Raw genomic sequence first — 15,797 nt, forward strand, 5'->3', positions numbered from 1 at the left:
CTGGGGGTTGGGGAGAGTCCCGGCCTTGTGGGCCGGGCTCGTAGGGTTGTGTGGGCCCTGAACTGGGAAACTGGGTATGGCGCGGAGGTAGGCTCCGTCGTCCTCACTATCATCGCGACGAGGGCCGGGGGTCCCCCGCAGGCAGGCCCCGTCATCTCCTCGGCATGGGGGGCTTCTCCTCCTCTCTCCCTGTCCCTTCTCAGTGCACATGTGCGGGGCCCCAGCCCCCCGCGGTCCTCTGTGAGAAGCAGGGCTGGGGGTCTCCTGGCTCAGGAACCCAGTGGAGCTCTGGGAGAGGGAGCGGGGTGCAGGAGCTGGCTGGCCCGTGCGGCCGTGGCTGTCTGCCCATGGTTGCTGCTGACGTTAGCTCCTGCTTGTGTCGCTGCTCAGCCTGCGACACACCGAGTCCTTGTGGGAGAGTAGAGATGGCTGGGACTTGGGAGAAGGGCCGGCAAGGCCTTGAGGGGTCCCCTTCCCCCCAGGAAGCCTGGAGCCCAGCCTGCTTCCCTCGGCACCTCAGCTCTGGTATCGGGAGAGTGGGGGTGCTGGTAATCACCTCGGGGACAGCCGGGCGGGCGTGTGCACATGTTGGGGAGTGGGTGTGAGCACGGCCTGCGACCCCTCTGCCTGCTCCTCGGCTGGAAGACCTCCTTAGTGACTGTTGGGGGCTTTGTGGCCCCCCCTGAGGGCAGGACCACAGGCGGGCGGGAGTTCCAGGCCAGCAGGTGGGAGCCGGGTTGGGGACAGAGGGCCGGGTGTGGCTCGGGGGGGGGGGGGAGGCCAGATGTGACACGTAAGCACCCTCTGTCTTCCCCTCACAGGCGTCCTTCTGGACATCCAGCAGCACTTTGGGGTCAAGGACCGCGGCGCCGGCTTGCTCCAGTCAGGTGAGGCCCGCCGCCCCCCACCAGGCCCGGCACACCTGCTGGGCCCTTCCCTGCTGGCCTCTCCCTGACTCGAGGGAAAGGACGTGTGCTTCATGTCCACATCTCACGGCGGAGGCTCCTAGAAGACAGCTTCCCCGAGCCTCTCCCTCTTTCTTGTAAAACAGACAAAGAACAGTCTGAGGGGTCAGTGGGGGACAGACAGGGGTGTGGTCCAGGTCCGGGGCCCTGGAGGTAACCCTTCCTTTGAGGTCTGGGGCCTCCTCGGGAGCCGGTGGTCCAGGGCCCACCCTGAGGCTGATGGAGGGACTTCGTTAGGTTGCTGTGCAGGACGGTGTCAGGGAAGCCTTGATGGCCATGTCTCCACAGCACACCCCCTCCCTCCCTACCCCACCCACCCCTGGCTGCTTCCATTGCCCGTTGGGCTGGGAATCCTCTCCCAGAAGTAAAAGCAGGAAATCCCCTTGGCCGGTCCCAGGCAAGGGCTTGAGAGCCTGGGTCCCGGGTGAGTTCTGGGCCTGATGTCCTCTGCCCCCTGGGCTGGGGCAGTGTGGCAGGCCGTGAGCCGTTGTCCCTGCCTATCTGCCCCTTGCGGCCGGGCCCATGTGTCCTTTGCCCCTGCCTGACCCACCCAGTGCCCCAAGCTGGCCATGTGGCTGAGGGCCCAATTCCTTTGGCTCTGGTTCCCTTTGGCCCTGGAGTCGTGGTCAGATGTGTGGGAGGAAGTCCGTGGTGTGCGTTCCAGAGTGTGAACCCCTTGCCCAGCCCAGGCTTCCCAGGGAGGGCGGGGTGGAAGGAGCTGGCCCTGTCCAGGAACCTGCCTGACCTGTCTCGGTGGCATTCCAGGGAGGGCTGTGCCAGGCCTCTGTGGCCTCCATGAACTCCCAGAGCATCACCACTCAGCCAAGCCCTGCAGCCTGGGCCCGTTCCCAGGTAGGGTCCTTGGGGCACAAAGGGAGGGCCTGGTGGTTACAGGGCTCAGCCCGACAGACAGCTGAGTGAGCTGGGGCAGGGGCAAGGCTGTGGGGTCTGACACCCTAAGGGCAGCCCCCTGGCTGCCCCCACCACTGCCCCCAGCACCGCGCTGATGACATGAGACCACACCCATCCCCTGGCCCTTCCCTCTGGCTGGGCCTCCCAGCTGGACCAGAGCCAGTCAGCCACCCCCAGGACAGGTGCGGCCCACCTCCTGGGCTCTGAGCACACAGTAACCACCACGCAGCCTGGAAGGGAGCATTTCCGCTGGATGTAGCGGGGGTGGGTCTGGGAAGGCAGGAGACAGCCCGGCTTTCCAGCCTCCCTGCTCTGTGGCCCCTGAGTTCGGGGGACCAGGCTGTCTCCTCCCCTCCTGGCCTTGGCCTTGCCGACTGACCAGGAGCCAGGTCTGCCCTGGCTCCCTGCACTCAAGCTCCACCGGTGTGGTTGAGGCCCGCACAGCCTCCCGGGGAGGGCCTGTTGCCATGTGTCCTCGGCCACCTCCCTGGCTGAGAGAGGGAAGTCACGGCGGCCCCTGCTGGCCCCCGGGGACCTGGTGGGAGGGTGACAAACAGCCAGCAGCATCCTCGTCTCTGGCTGCTCCTCCCAGAAGCTCTCTTTGCAGCTTTATGTCCCCGACGAAGGGGCAGAGGACTTGCGGGCCTGGGATGGGGACCCTGTGTGTGCCACACTCTCCAAGCGCGGAGGGCACACGGGTGTCCGCTGGCTCGTCCGGATCTTGTCCCCAGTGTCTGAGCTTCTGTCATCCCTGTTCTCTGGGTGGTGGTCTCTCAGAGTCCTGTACCCCCATGACCTTTGCCTTAATACCTGACCCCCAGTGTGACCGGGTGGGTCCCCGGAGCCTAGAAGCCAGGCAAGCTAGACCAGGATGTGACTCAGTGGGCAACCAGGCCAATCAGCTAACAGGCCTGGGCCCCAGGCACCTGTCTCTTCCCTGAGCCGCTGATAAGGTCAGAGCCTGGTGGAGGCGCCCAGATCAAAGGGCGAGGCTGCAAGCAGAGTCTGCTGCTTGTCTGTGGGCCCCAGGGGCTGCTGTGCTCCGAGACAGGATGGGGGGAGCTGGGGGTCAGGCCTGGGCCTGCCCCTGCCTTTTCCCTGGGACCCAATCTTGAGAGCCTGCTTTTGGCAATCCCCGGGCAGAGGGCTGCCAGGTGGGAGCCGGGCCCCAAGTCCCGGGAGGAGCAGCAGCTCAGCCTCTGTGATTACAGCTCATGCCACCCTGGGAAACCAGGAGCCTGCAGAGCCTACACCTGAGGGGCAGCTGCTGCCCAGCCCACTGCTGGCCAGGCCCTGGGCTGGGCTCTGCCCAGGCTCTGTCCCTGCTTTCCAGTGGGAACAGAAAACATATCCAGTCGCCACCAGGCATAGGGAGCACCTTGGGGCCTGGGAGTGGGATGGGGACTGAGCAAGGGGGAAGCTAACTCTGCCTGGGGGCAGGTGGGCAGGCCTTCCCGGAGGAGGGGATGTGCAAGTGGGGCTCGGTAGGGTGAGTGGGCGTCTGCCCGGGGTGTGGGACGTCCAGTCACCCTTCTTCCCCCACTCTGAGCTGGATGAAATACACCTGGGGAACGTTTACCTTACGTAGCTGAGCCTGAAAACCCAAGCGAGCAGGGGGATTCCCAGGGCCAACGAAGAGACCTGGACCTGAAAACAGGGTGGGCACTGGTGTGGAAGCTAAGTGGGCCAGAGCACCCGGCGACCAGGATCTGTTGCCAGAGCTTGTGACGGTGTTTTTAGTGTAAACATTTTACGATGAAGAATTTTAAATACACATCAAAAGCAGGGAGAGCGGCGCCAGGAAGCTCCACAGAGCTCTCGCCCAGATGCATGGGACCGTCTGCCAGTCCAGGACCCAGGCTCCAGGGTTCCCCGGCTCTGAGGATTGGCCCATGCAGCCTCGGCTCCCGGTGTCATGTGGGTGACCTGGTCTCTCCCCAGAGCCCAGGGCAAGCTCCCTGATGTCTGGCTGCACCCTCAGGCCAGTGGCAGTTTGTCTGTGAGGGCACACATCTGTAGGCCAGAGGGGTCCAAGCCCTTCCACACGTAGGAACCCCCAGAGGCAGACCTAGCTGCTCCCAGGGGAAGGCTCTGTGACCCGGGGCCTGTGTGGGACACAGATGGCAGTGCCCACCAAGGACAGAGTCAAACAGAAAATGGGCAGAGCCCACAAGGAGGCGACCAGCTGAGGCTGGAAAATAGGGAAACTGATCTCTGAGCAACGTATAGGCACTAGGTCTGCCTTCAGGGCTTCCAAGCTCCGTGAGCTCTGTTTCCAAGGTGGCACAGAAAGAGTCAAACTTAAAAGACGGGGCCAGCACTTTAGTGAGAAGGAACAGGGAGCTCCTTCCAAGACTCAGCTCAAAATTCTGGAAGTGAGAAGGTAGGCACTGAAATTTAACACTGGAGCAATTAGACCCAGTCAAAGAGAGAATTAGCAAATCAGAAGATGGGTCTCTGTAAGGCAGCCAGTCGGGGCAGGGGAGCGGGCTTCAGGCTCCAGGCACTGGACTGTGGGGGAGCAGAGGGAGGGAAGGCTGGGCAGAGGGCAGGGTCACGTCGCAAAAGGAATCTGGCTCTCGTCCTGGGATGGTGGGGGGCCAGAGAAGGCTTTGGGATAGGCTGGTCCCTGTCTGATGGAGGCATCGGGATGTTCTCTCTGGGGCTCAGTATGGGGGTGGATGGGAGAGGGGAGGCAGCCCAGGGATGTGGTCGGAGTGGTCACTAGGATGTTCCAGGATGGGGTCGGGGCAGACGGGGGACGGGGGACAGAGGAAGAGCCAGCTCAGACTGAAACCAGACAGCAGCTCTGCCTTGGGGCCATCTCTTTCTGGCCTTTTACCCTCCCCACTTCATCCAGCGAGGCTGCCTCTGGCCCCGTCTTTTCCCAGGGAGGCCCAAGAACCCATCTTCCTGAGGCCTGAGGGGCCAGCCCAGGGTGTCTGTCCTTAGCGGTGGGAGGGAGGAGTGGTTCCCATTCTTTCCGCAGGAAGTCTGCACGGTGATAGGGCCGGGCTGTCCTGGGTCCTCCCTATCGTCTGGCTGCCTGGGCCTCCGTCCACCACGTCCTGTGGGCAGAGCCCGCCTGAGTGACTTCCCTGCCCACAGGAGAAGGAGGATGGCAAGTCTCCCCAAATAACAGTTAGACCAGAGTTGGACTTTGTAAAAATAGCCTTGTTCAACTGAGGCTGCGGTGGGGGCTGGACCCAAGCTCCAGGGCCACTGGGGGAAGCCTGGGGTCCCCCAGCCCAGACCTCAGCTGCTCCGGCCCGAGGACCATCTTCTGGGGGTCAGCAGGGCCGAGCACGCCCCGAGAAGGGTTTGGCAGCCCCACGGGTGAGGTCAGAGGGGCTCCAAATCCTCAGCGGCGTGGTCCCGGGCTCTGGGCGTGGGCCCACAGAGAAGGTCAGGGGCCTGGGCAGCCCCTCCCCGAGCTCTCCCTGGCCCTGCATGGCAGGGGCACCACCCATCCCACAGAGAGCCTCCAGGCCCCCTCTGGCCTGGCTGCCTGCCCGCGGGCCCCATTGTCCTGGTCCTGTGGGCTCAGCACACGTGAGCTGCCGAGGGCTTCCCCACACCCGGACCACAGGATGTCCTCGTGTGGGAACTGCTGGGAAAGCCGTCCCACTGAGACCGGGTGGGGCCGCCTGGCTGCGCAGAAAGCTCTCCTCCAGCGAAGGTGGTGGGGCAGGGGGTAGTGGGCAGGGGACGCTCCTGGCCCCGCTGGCTTCACCTCCGGCCTGTGGCCGCTGGCCAGAAGCCTCTGCACACCCGCCAGGGACCAGGTCCTCTGCCAGTCCTCCTGCCGGGCGTGGTTTTCTTCCTCTCCCTGCCCTGGTTGTGTTCGGAACCCCACACTGCCCTGCGAAGTCCCTGAGGGCCCGGGCGGGTTCCCTCTCTTGTCTGTCCCGAGCAGAGGTGAGGGCTGCAGAGACAGATGGATCTGTTCCTCCTGACCCCGGACACCCTTGTCCCCGAGGATGCAGGCTCAGGAGGGTCACTGTGTCCATTTGGGCGAGTTCCTCCTCCTGTCAGTGGCCCAGCTTTATAACAGGGTGACACGGTGGAGCTCGGCTAGGGCTAGGTCGTGAGGACAGACTGTGTCTGGGCGGCCATCCTCTCAGACGGGCCAGCAAATAGCCTGAGGTCCTCTCTGTGGCAGGCAGTGGGTAGGGATGGCCCGGGGCAGCTCTCCCCTTGGGTCTGTCCACTCTCTCCTCAAAGGGGAAGAGCAAACATGCCATGGTTGTCCACGGGCTCCTCCAGCACCTTCCCCTGCTCTGGCCTGGCCCACCTTCCTGCAGTCCCCCTTCCCTGTGCTGGGGTCTGTAGGGTGATTTAGAGCGAGGACCCTGGAGTTAGACAAATGGGATTTAACCTCTGGCTTGGCCGCCCAGAGAGCTGTATGACCTCACTCCTTTTGGCCTCTGTACCTTCCTGTGGGGTGAAGAGACGAGTGTGGGGCAGTGAGGTGACTGGTATTTAGGTCCAAGGCGTGTGCTCGGGCTGCCAATGGGAAGTGAGGTTCTTGGTAACGGGAAGCACCCCGCCACCTTCACCTTCCTGCGGTATTGCTCCTAAGACTGGTGGTGTAAGAATAGTCTTGATTTTAAGTATTATCATCCCGGTAAACTCCTATGCACCCTTCAGAGCCCTGCTCTGGTGTCACCACCTCCACAAAGCTTCTCTTCACGATCCTTGCCCTCCTTGCTGGTTTCCAAACAGGGCAACCCATGGACAGGGGTCACTCTTGATCTGATTCTTTTTGCCTACCCTCCTCCCCCCACGGCCTCCAGCGCAGACAGGCACAGAGGGAATGGTTCCTCCTCCTCCCCTAATACATGTGAGTCCTGACGAGGCCCACATCCTGGTCTGATCTCAGGCAGGTCCTGGGAGGCAGGCCCAGCAGGAAAATTCTTTTTCTAGATATGAGGAAGTAATTTCTGTGTTGACTAACCTAAACAAGGGCCCAGTGTTGACCAAGGCTGCGGGCCCTGTGCAGGGTGTGGCATCAGGCTCCTCAGGTGCTGTCTTACCTTGCACTCTGAGCGACCCTGGAGTTGCTGTTTTATCTTTGTTTTACAGAAGAGGAGGCTGGCATGTGAGAGGCTGTTGTTAGAGTTTCAGGAATTGTGTGAGCTGGTGGTTGCACACAGCCATCAGGAGCCACTAAATCCTGCAAACCCAGGGCTCAACATCCTGTGTTCAGAAGCGATGTAGCAAATACCCAGATCCCTCCCTCCCTCCCCGCTTTGCAGCCTCCTGCGGTCCTGGTGTTGGTGAGGCTGTGGCCCGCCCTTGCCCCCACTCAGCGGAAGGAAGCGTGTGGCGCACGCCTCCCCCTGACTCCGGCAGCCTGAGGTCAGCCGTGGTGGGCGTCTCTGCACCACGCCAGCTGGCAAACCCCACCTGTCGGGGTCCCCTGCCACACTCCCACTGATTTAGAAAGCCATCAGTATGGCCCTGAACAGAGAGGTGGAGGCCTGCCCACGGTCACCCAGCTGGGAAGGAACAGCGGACTCTGGGCCCAGGGAGGGTCTCTGGTGCCCAGACCCATGGCCCTCGGTGCTGGCTCTGTCCCCAGCAGCCACAGGCTCACCATCCTGCTCACCAGATGAGAGGAACACTGTCCCCCTCCTCCAACCCAGCCCTCTCCCCGTGATCTCCCCATCCCTCCTTCCCGACCGCCTCTTTCTCTTCTTCCCGCCTGCCTCTGCCCAGATCAGGTCTGAGGGAGACACCAAGCCTGCTTGCACATTCGGCCTGGTGGTCAGAGCCTGGCCACTGGCCACCTCCTCTGCCCACCCCTGGCCTTTGTCTGGCCATCTGCCCATCAGCTGTGGGATGGTCTTCTGGGGGAGGTGTGGGGGAGCAGCCTTGACCCCTGGCCCCTAGGGTCTATGCTGCTTGGCTGGGCCTCTTCGTCCCACCTGGGGCCCCAAGGCCCCACCTGGCACCGGCAGTGTCATCCCCACGGAGCCCTTGGAGATGCCGCTGCTCTCCTGTTCTAGAAGAGTAAAACCAGGTCACATCACCACCCTGCTCAGCATCCCCCAGTGTTTTCCTTCTCAGCCGTGGAAACCACAGTCACCACAGCGGGTTGTGAGGCCCTGCTCCATCTGGCCTCTCCGCCCCCCGCAACCCATCCCTCTGCTCCAGGCACTCTGGCCTCTCCACTGTTCTTCAGATGTACAAAGCATACTCCTGCCCCAGGGCCTTTGCACTCGCTGTTCTTGCCCCAGTATTTACAGGATTTGTTTTCTGACCTCCTCCAGGTCTGTGCTGAAGTGTCACCTTCTCTGACCCTTCTGTTTAAAGTCGTAGCATCTGCTTTGTCTCTCAGACACATACTTCCCATCTCCTGTTTCTGCCCTGTTACCCTCCTTGGCACTTGTCACCGTCTGACACACCAGTTTTTGTTTGATCTTCAGTTTCTCCTGCCAAAGAGGGCGGGAATTTTTGTCCGTTTCATTGAACGGACGGACGAGTGAATGAGCAAAGGCCGTGTTTATGGAGGTTAGGGAAGCGTCAACAGCCCTCTGGGAATGAGAGTGGGAGACCAGGGCTCTGGGCCCACTTATACTCTGCTTTTTGACCTTGGGCAGGTCCCTTCCCCTCTCTGACCCTCTTTCCCAAGGCTAATAATGGGAGCAATGAGGGAGGTGCAAGGAACAGACTCTGGAATCGGGATCAAAGCGCACGAGACTTTGGCTGCCAGTGGGGCCCTGGGCACGTCTTGTTTCCTACCTCTGCGAGGTGTGGCGGACTGGGGCACACCCACGATGCCGGGTGGTGAGCTCCCGGCACGGCTCCTGGCATGTACCACACTCAACAAATCGATCCTCGCTGTTTGGCGAGTTCCGCGAGGGTTGCCCGCCGGACAATACGGGCCTATGGCAAAGTGGGTGGGGCTCTAGGATCCCCCCAGCCCTCCTGGGGCCCTGGGCCCCTGGTCCCGGCCGAGGGCTGCCCCTGGAACCCGGGCTCGGTGAGTGGCGTGGGGAGCCGGCTGCAGCCACGGGGACCCCATCACGCTCTCCGTCTCCCGCACAGTGTTCATCTGCAGCTTCATGGTGGCCGCCCCCGTCTTTGGCTACCTGGGGGACCGCTTCAACAGGAAGGTGATTCTCAGCTGTGGCATCTTCTTCTGGTCCGCGGTCACCTTCTCCAGCTCCTTCATCCCCCAGCAGGTGAGTCCTGTCGGGCTTCCTTCCTGGCGTCCCCGCAGTCCTGCTGCACCCCGCTCCCTCCAGGGCCACCACCTCTCATTGACTGTCCTCGTCCGGACTGGGGTGGCAGCCTCTGCTGGAGTCCCAGGTGTCTGTCTTCCAAGCGCAGTGGGCTGAGGGGTCTCGGGTACTTTTGTAAGCAGGTCATGCAGACAGGGACGGCCTTCCCTGTGCTGGCCGGAGCTGGGGGACCTGGAGCCCTGCGTGGCCTCCTCTTTCCGAGCTGCCTCTGATTCAGGGAGGAGGTAAGGGACGGCAGAACCTTCCAGTCTAGGAGTCAGGGCCCTCTGGTTCTAGTCCGAGCTCTGCCATCATCCTGCTGTGTGACTCCAGGTGAGTCACTGTGCCTCTCTGTGCCTTGCACAGTTTGCTTTTTTTTTTTTTTTTTAAGTGAACTCTGTGCCCAAGTTGGGGCTCGAACTCATGACCCCGAGGCCAGGAAATGTGTGCTCCACTAACTGACCCTCCAGGCATCCCGTACATAGTTTGCTTTGTCAGGTAACCAGCTGACTGCTCGGGTCGGAGTTCAAGGGCGTCCTGCATCACCTCCACATAAGAAAGATGTTTCTCCATCAGCCACCATGGTCCTGGGTCTGAATGTCCCGACTCTGGTCCCTTCAGCCCTGTGTCCTGGAGAGCCTCATTTCTGCATCTGTGGAACAGAAGGAATTCTCAGCTTGAAGTGTCACTGCGCCCAGAGCCTGGAACATGGCGGGTTCAACAAACCTTAGTTTCTGTTTTCTCTTCCACGAGGGAGACATGCTGCTCTGAGAGGGAGTGAGTTCCCATCACTAGGCGTGTTCCAGCAGAGGAAGGACACGAGCGTGGCGGTTGCCGTGGAGGAGGACAGAGGAAGGAAAGAACCAGGTTCTGTCTTCCAGGAGCTTTCAGCCTCGGGCATAAAGGAGAAGACCCTTTCCCTGTCCTCGGGAGCACGCAGGCTGGGCGTGGGAAGACGGGGTGGGGCCCCCACATTCACAGACTTCATGATGTGCAAAGGGCTGAGAGTTCTTACTGAAGAGACAGCGGTCTCTGGAAATCTATGGGGCCAGGGAAAGCTTCCTGGAGGAGGTGGCATTTGAGCTGGAAAGGCAGGCAAGGAGGTGAGGCTTTTTGTTGGGTGGGACAGGCAGAGGGCACAAACCCACGGCAGCAGTAATGGTGCAGTGTGGGCGGCTCCCCAAACGAGGAGAGTGTTTTGGCCAGAAAGGAAGGCAGGGACCAGGTCATGGAGAACCTCGGATGCCTCGTTAAGAGGGTCTGGTCTCCATCGTGAGGGCAGGGGTGAGTCACAGGGACATGGACTGGGGAGAGGCTGGAGAAGAGGCAGAAATCCAGCTGGTTTGGGGTACAACTTCTTGGAGGAGGATCAGGTGCTGGTGGGCTCTGGGTCACGATAAGAAATGGGGCCTGGACCAGATGCCTCCTGGGGGCCTTTGGGCCCTGCCCTGCCCCAGCCAGGGCACTGGTCCTCTGACCCGCTGTGCCATTTCTGGGAGGAAGCCGTGAGTCCGGGACTGCCATGCTGGCAGGTCTGGGGGTGCAGGAGGATGGGCAGAGGCGGACGGATGGGTCACCCCAGTTTGTGGACTCACTGCACGCCTGGCCCGAGCCCCATGGGGGTCCTCCATGGCATTGGCAGTGTGATTCTGAAGATGATTTGGCAGAAGAAATGCCCAGGAACAGCCAAAAACCCAGTGAGAAGTGACTGTGGAAGGGGCTCGCCCCATCGGTCCCCATGGTGCGTTCCCCTAACCCACACAGCAGGCAGACAGAGACGCCCTTCCCGTCGGGGCCCAGGCTTGGAGACAGGTGCACCATACGCGGCTCGGGCAACGCTGCCAGTCCGTCTGGATGGAAGGGAGACCGTCTCGCAGAATCAGTCCAGACAGATGAAAATAGAGTTGAAAGCAAAGTATAGAAGTTCAGGGCTACACATCCGTGGGAGAAGGCCAAAGAACCCGGCAGGACCACGGGCAGAGGGTGGAGAAGGCTGCGACTCCAGGAGGAGCCAGTGCCGGACTCCCGTCCCTGGGGAAATGCAAATCCCAGCGACAAGGAGATGCTGTTTCACACCCCTCCAATGGGCAGCGGTTGGGAAGGCCGCCACTACCAAGTGTGATTAAAGCTGCTACGGGCGTGGTGACGAGGCCCCTCCGGAGAGCAAAGCGCCAGGATTCCGCAGAGCCTGCCAGGTGCGCCCCAGCCACCTGCGTGCCCGGGAGAACAACCTCGGCCTGTGGACACGGCACAGCATGGTGCTTGTGAGGGGCTGGAGCAGGAGGGGGACACGCAGGGCGAAGCAGGCATGTTCCCGCAGAGAGACTCGGCAGTGGGACCGTGAAGCGCATCTGTGTCCAGCCGTGCGAACGGGCTTCCGGAATGCGTGAAGGAGGGCAAGGCTAAGTGTGGGGCAGGGGGCATGGGACGGACACTTTGGGGTGTGCATTTGGAATGCACACGGGGGACACCGTTCAGTGTCCGGTGCATGGGGATGAGGTGGCGCCATGTCACGGGTTTCTGGGTGGGTGCGGGACGACCCCTGCGCTCCCGTGCAAAGGACAATGAGGAAATCTCTGAGACCCAGCAGACGGCGCATTAGGGGGCACTGTCATCGTCTTGGATGGGGCAGGCCTTCCTGAGCGAGGTGCGCAGTCCAGAGGCCAGCAGGGGCCATCGCTGGGCCGGAGAGTGTCGGATCACACAGACCCCGCGATCAGAGTAGAAGGAAGGTGACAAACGATGCTCGTCATGTATATCGTCAAGGGTCCAAATGCACGATCCCTAAATGCTCATAGAAATCAGGACAAGACAGCCAGCCAGCAGCAAAGTAGGCGAAGGCACTGGGCAGCGGAGCCCTGGAAAGAGGGGATGTGCCAAGGGTGTGGGGGACACAGAGACGGAGCGAGGCATGGGGCTGGACGGGCGTCCGGTGCTGAAGGGGGCGGGCCCGGATGGAGACGGGCAGACGGAGGGAGGGAAGTGGGAGACCCGGAGGAGGGCAGCATGTGGGCGAGGCCGGCCGGATGGGTGGTCAGGGTGGGGCCGGGGAAAGATGACCGGGCCGGGTTCTCAGGCCCTGGGCAGCCAGGGGGACGGAGGGGTTGGGTCCACATCAAAGGGGAGGACCCCTGGCAGCTGGCACGGCCCCTCCCTGCCCGGCCCAGCTGGGCTTCGCTCTCGCTCTTTGATGTGTGTGTGGGGGGTGTTGAGCATGGAGCCCACCGGCTGCCTGGGGTGAGGGGGGCCGTGTGGCTCCCGAGGTGGGGCAGGGCCCAGGCAGGAGGTCCTGCCCTTGAGGGGAGGCAGGGCAGACTCTGGGGTCCGTCTGGGCCACACGCATGGCCGTCTCTCTGCAGCCATCACAGCCAGAGCAGCTGGGGCCTGGCTCAGCCCCTGCCCGCTGCCCCGGCCTGGACACTGAGGGGAGCCCACGTTGTCTGCCCTCCCGCAGCACTTCTGGCTGCTGGTCCTGTCCCGGGGGCTGGTGGGCCTGGGAGAAGCCAGCTACTCCACCATCGCGCCCACCATCATAGGCGACCTCTTCACCAAGAACACGCGCACGCTCATGCTGTCCGTCTTCTACTTTGCCATCCCGCTGGGCAGGTGAGGGCCCTCCCCGAGGCCAGGGCTCCATGACCCGGCCATGTGGTGGCCGTCCTCGGGCCATGCCAGCAGGGGGCTGGGGGTGGGGGGCGGACGCTGCCTCACACACCGGTGGGCACCCCCGCCCCACTGCGGTCTGACGGCGCCATCTCCCCTGCAGTGGCCTGGGTTACATCACGGGCTCCAGCGTCAAGCAGGCGGCCGGAGACTGGCACTGGGCCCTGCGGGTAAGGACACCGCCGACCAGCCCCTGCCCAGGGTCCCCAGGGACTCGCCCCCTGAGACCAGTGTACTGGGGGCGTTGGGGAGCCAGGCCCGTTTGGACAGGATGAGGGACGGCCTCCCGCGTGTCTAATGCTCCGAGTCTCCGAAGGTGCATCCTGTTCCGGCCCAGCCCCGGGTTAGTGGGGGCCCCCGGGGTCTGGAGCCCCTTCCTGCCCCGAGCGAGGGTTCAGGCGAGTCTGCCAAGGCCCCAGGACGGCGCGATCAGAGGAAACAGAGATGCCCCGTCCTGCGGAGGAACGGAAGCTTAAGACAAAGTGTTTTTTCCTCAAAAGCAGGAAGGAAGCAGCCTCCGTGGAATTTCTTGATGGGGCGCGTGTGGGGGGGTGGGGACGGGCCTGTCCAGGGGGTGGGGGGTGCGGGTGTCCCAGAGGCTCTGCTCCCGACCTCGGCTGCCCTTGGGAACAACGGTGTGGGCCCCTCCCGATCAGCAGCGGGAACTTCCCCGGGCCCTGGGCCCCCACCTTCTTCGTAGCTCCAGAATTGGTCCCTCTGCACGTCGGTCCTCGTCCTGTCCACCATCCGTCTTTCTGTCTTCCGCCCGTTAACTCATCCCGCAATCTGTGCGTTCTCCGTCCATCCGTCCTCCTCCTCCCCTGGACAGCCCAGCGGGAGCCCCCGGGGAGCTCTGCCAAGAGATGATGCCCCAGGGGCCTGGGGTCCCAGCTTGTGCTCCCACCCCACCAGGTGTCCCCCATCGTGGGCATGATCACAGGCACGCTCATCCTCATCCTGGTCCCAGCCACCAAGAGAGGCCACGCCGACCCGCTTGGGGGGCAGGTCAGGGTGCACAGCTCGTGGCTCCGTGACATGAAGGCCCTGATCCGCAAGTGAGTGCAGCCGGGGAGGGGTTTGGGTGGGCGGAGGACCCTCCCTGCCAGGCTGCCCACAGGCCAGTGCTCCTCACCCCTGCAGCCTGAGCCCGTGGGGACAGCGGGGACAGGCTCGGGGGCCTCGCTCAGTGCCGCTGCCCCTGCCTGCCCCTCTCCAGCCGCAGCTACGTCTTCTCCTCCCTGGCCACGTCGGCCGTGTCCTTCGCCACAGGAGCCCTGGGCATGTGGATCCCGTTGTACCTGCACCGTGCTCAGGTCGTGCAGAAGACGGCGGAGACGTGCGGCAGCCCGCCGTGTGGGGCCAGGGACAGGTGGGGCCGGCCTGGGATGCGGGTGGCGTTCCCCCTGCCCTGGCTCGCCCCCTTCCCCCCGCTGACCCTGGGCTCCTGCCCTCTGTTCCCGCAGCCTCATCTTCGGGGCCATCACCTGCTTCACCGGCTTTCTGGGAGTGCTCACGGGGGCGGGAGCCACGCGCTGGTGCCGCCTGAGGACCCAGAGGGCCGACCCGCTGGTGTGTGCGGTGGGCATGCTGGGCTCCGCCATCTTCATCTGCCTCATCTTTGTGGCAGCCAAGAGCAGCATCGTGGGCGCCTACGTGAGTGCAGTGGGGGGCGCCCGCGTGGGGGGTGGGGGCTGGGCCGAGGGTGTGGGACGTGCAGTCTGGCTCGCAGGGCTCCTCCCCACGGGGAGGCCCTTGTCAGCTGCCCGCCCTTCCCCCTGCTCTGTCCGGGGTCCTGGGCGTCTTTTCGAGCTGCTGGCCTGCCTTGAGGTCCCTCTGTATTCTGCAGACTCCTGTGAGCCTGAGTGCCCAGACATGCAGTCCCCAGGGAGGGGTGGGAAGCCTGGGGGGCTCCCTGCCAGCCTGCAGGTGGAGAGCCCTGATAGCCACTGTGGTCTCTCTTGGACAGATCTGCATCTTTGTTGGGGAGACACTGCTCTTTTCTAACTGGGCCATCACCGCGGACATCCTCATGGTGAGGCCGGCCGGGGTTCCCTTGTGCCAAGCCAGGCTTCTGGACCTCTAGGGCAGCTGGAGGGGGTGGTGAAGAGGTCGGGGGCTGGCAGGCCCATGGGGGGTGGACAGAAGGCCAGGCAAACTGGGGAGGTGGGCCTGGAGGCGGGGAGGGGACCAGGCTTCGGGGACTGAGAGCTGAGCGCTGGGCAAGCAGAGGGATAGGCTGGGGCTGGATAGGGAGAGGGGTGTTGGCAGGCTTCGCGCGGCCGGGAGGCTGGCACTGCCAGGCTGGCCTGAGGGGGTGCTGCCTGCCAGCGTGCACCCCCCACCCGGTCCAAGCTTTCAGGGCCCGGCTCTCCCAGCCCAGCCTGGGTCCCAGGGGCGCCTGCCTGAGAGCCCGCGGCTGGGCTGGGCGGACAGAGGCGGTGTTCACAGGCCAACAATGGGAGCCCGACCAGCCAGCCAGGGACAAAGGGCCGTCTGAGCAGCGGCAGGGGCTATGTCCCTGGGAGGAACCGGGAGGGGGTGTGGCCCCGATAACTGGCAGCAGGCACTGTGGGGGGCGACTTGGGGGGGACATCCTCCCTGTTCAGGGCCAGGAGGGGCTGGGAGAAGGGAACACGGGGCCTGCTGTAGGGAGAGTGGGAGCCAGCAGGCTAGGCCTCCCTGGGAGGCAGGAGAGGGATGTCACTTGGGGTCTGGGCCATACTATGAGACAGCCCAGAGGATCAGAGTCAGCCTGCCATGGGTGGCTCCTACTGGCTTTTCTCCTCCAGCAAGCCCACCCTGCTTCCCTGGGGGGCCATCCGTGGGTGGGAGTGTGTGTGGGGGGGTCTGACTCAGCCCTGGGCTCACATGGAGCCAGGCCAGTGGCTGGGGCGAGAGTGAAGGGAGGAGCGAGTCTGTGGCGCTGGGCGGGACTCCTGTGCCTGCCTCTGCCCCCCCGGGGGCAGCCCCAGCTGCTGGCAGGGTTTGGGTCCCAGGGAAATCCTGTCCCATTTTATTGTCACAGCCA

At 63.4% G+C, this 15,797-nt stretch overlaps 1 protein-coding gene across 1 annotated transcript in view; it reads left to right on the forward strand.

Moving 5' to 3' along the window:
• SPNS2 (sphingolipid transporter 2) overlaps window positions 1-15,797 on the forward strand; it is a 29,635-nt gene that overhangs the window by 10,774 nt on the left and 3,064 nt on the right. Inside the window, exons 2-9 of the mRNA XM_044248837.1 lie at window positions 822-887; window positions 8,931-9,067; window positions 12,561-12,712; window positions 12,873-12,939; window positions 13,682-13,824; window positions 13,986-14,138; window positions 14,233-14,422; window positions 14,736-14,801. Of these exons, the coding sequence (XP_044104772.1) occupies window positions 822-887; window positions 8,931-9,067; window positions 12,561-12,712; window positions 12,873-12,939; window positions 13,682-13,824; window positions 13,986-14,138; window positions 14,233-14,422; window positions 14,736-14,801 (974 nt within the window). The remainder of the gene's footprint in view (window positions 1-821; window positions 888-8,930; window positions 9,068-12,560; window positions 12,713-12,872; window positions 12,940-13,681; window positions 13,825-13,985; window positions 14,139-14,232; window positions 14,423-14,735; window positions 14,802-15,797) is intronic.

This window comes from Neovison vison, chromosome 5, assembly GCF_020171115.1.
Source record: "Neovison vison isolate M4711 chromosome 5, ASM_NN_V1, whole genome shotgun sequence".
Taxonomy (NCBI): domain Eukaryota; kingdom Metazoa; phylum Chordata; class Mammalia; order Carnivora; family Mustelidae; genus Neogale; species Neogale vison.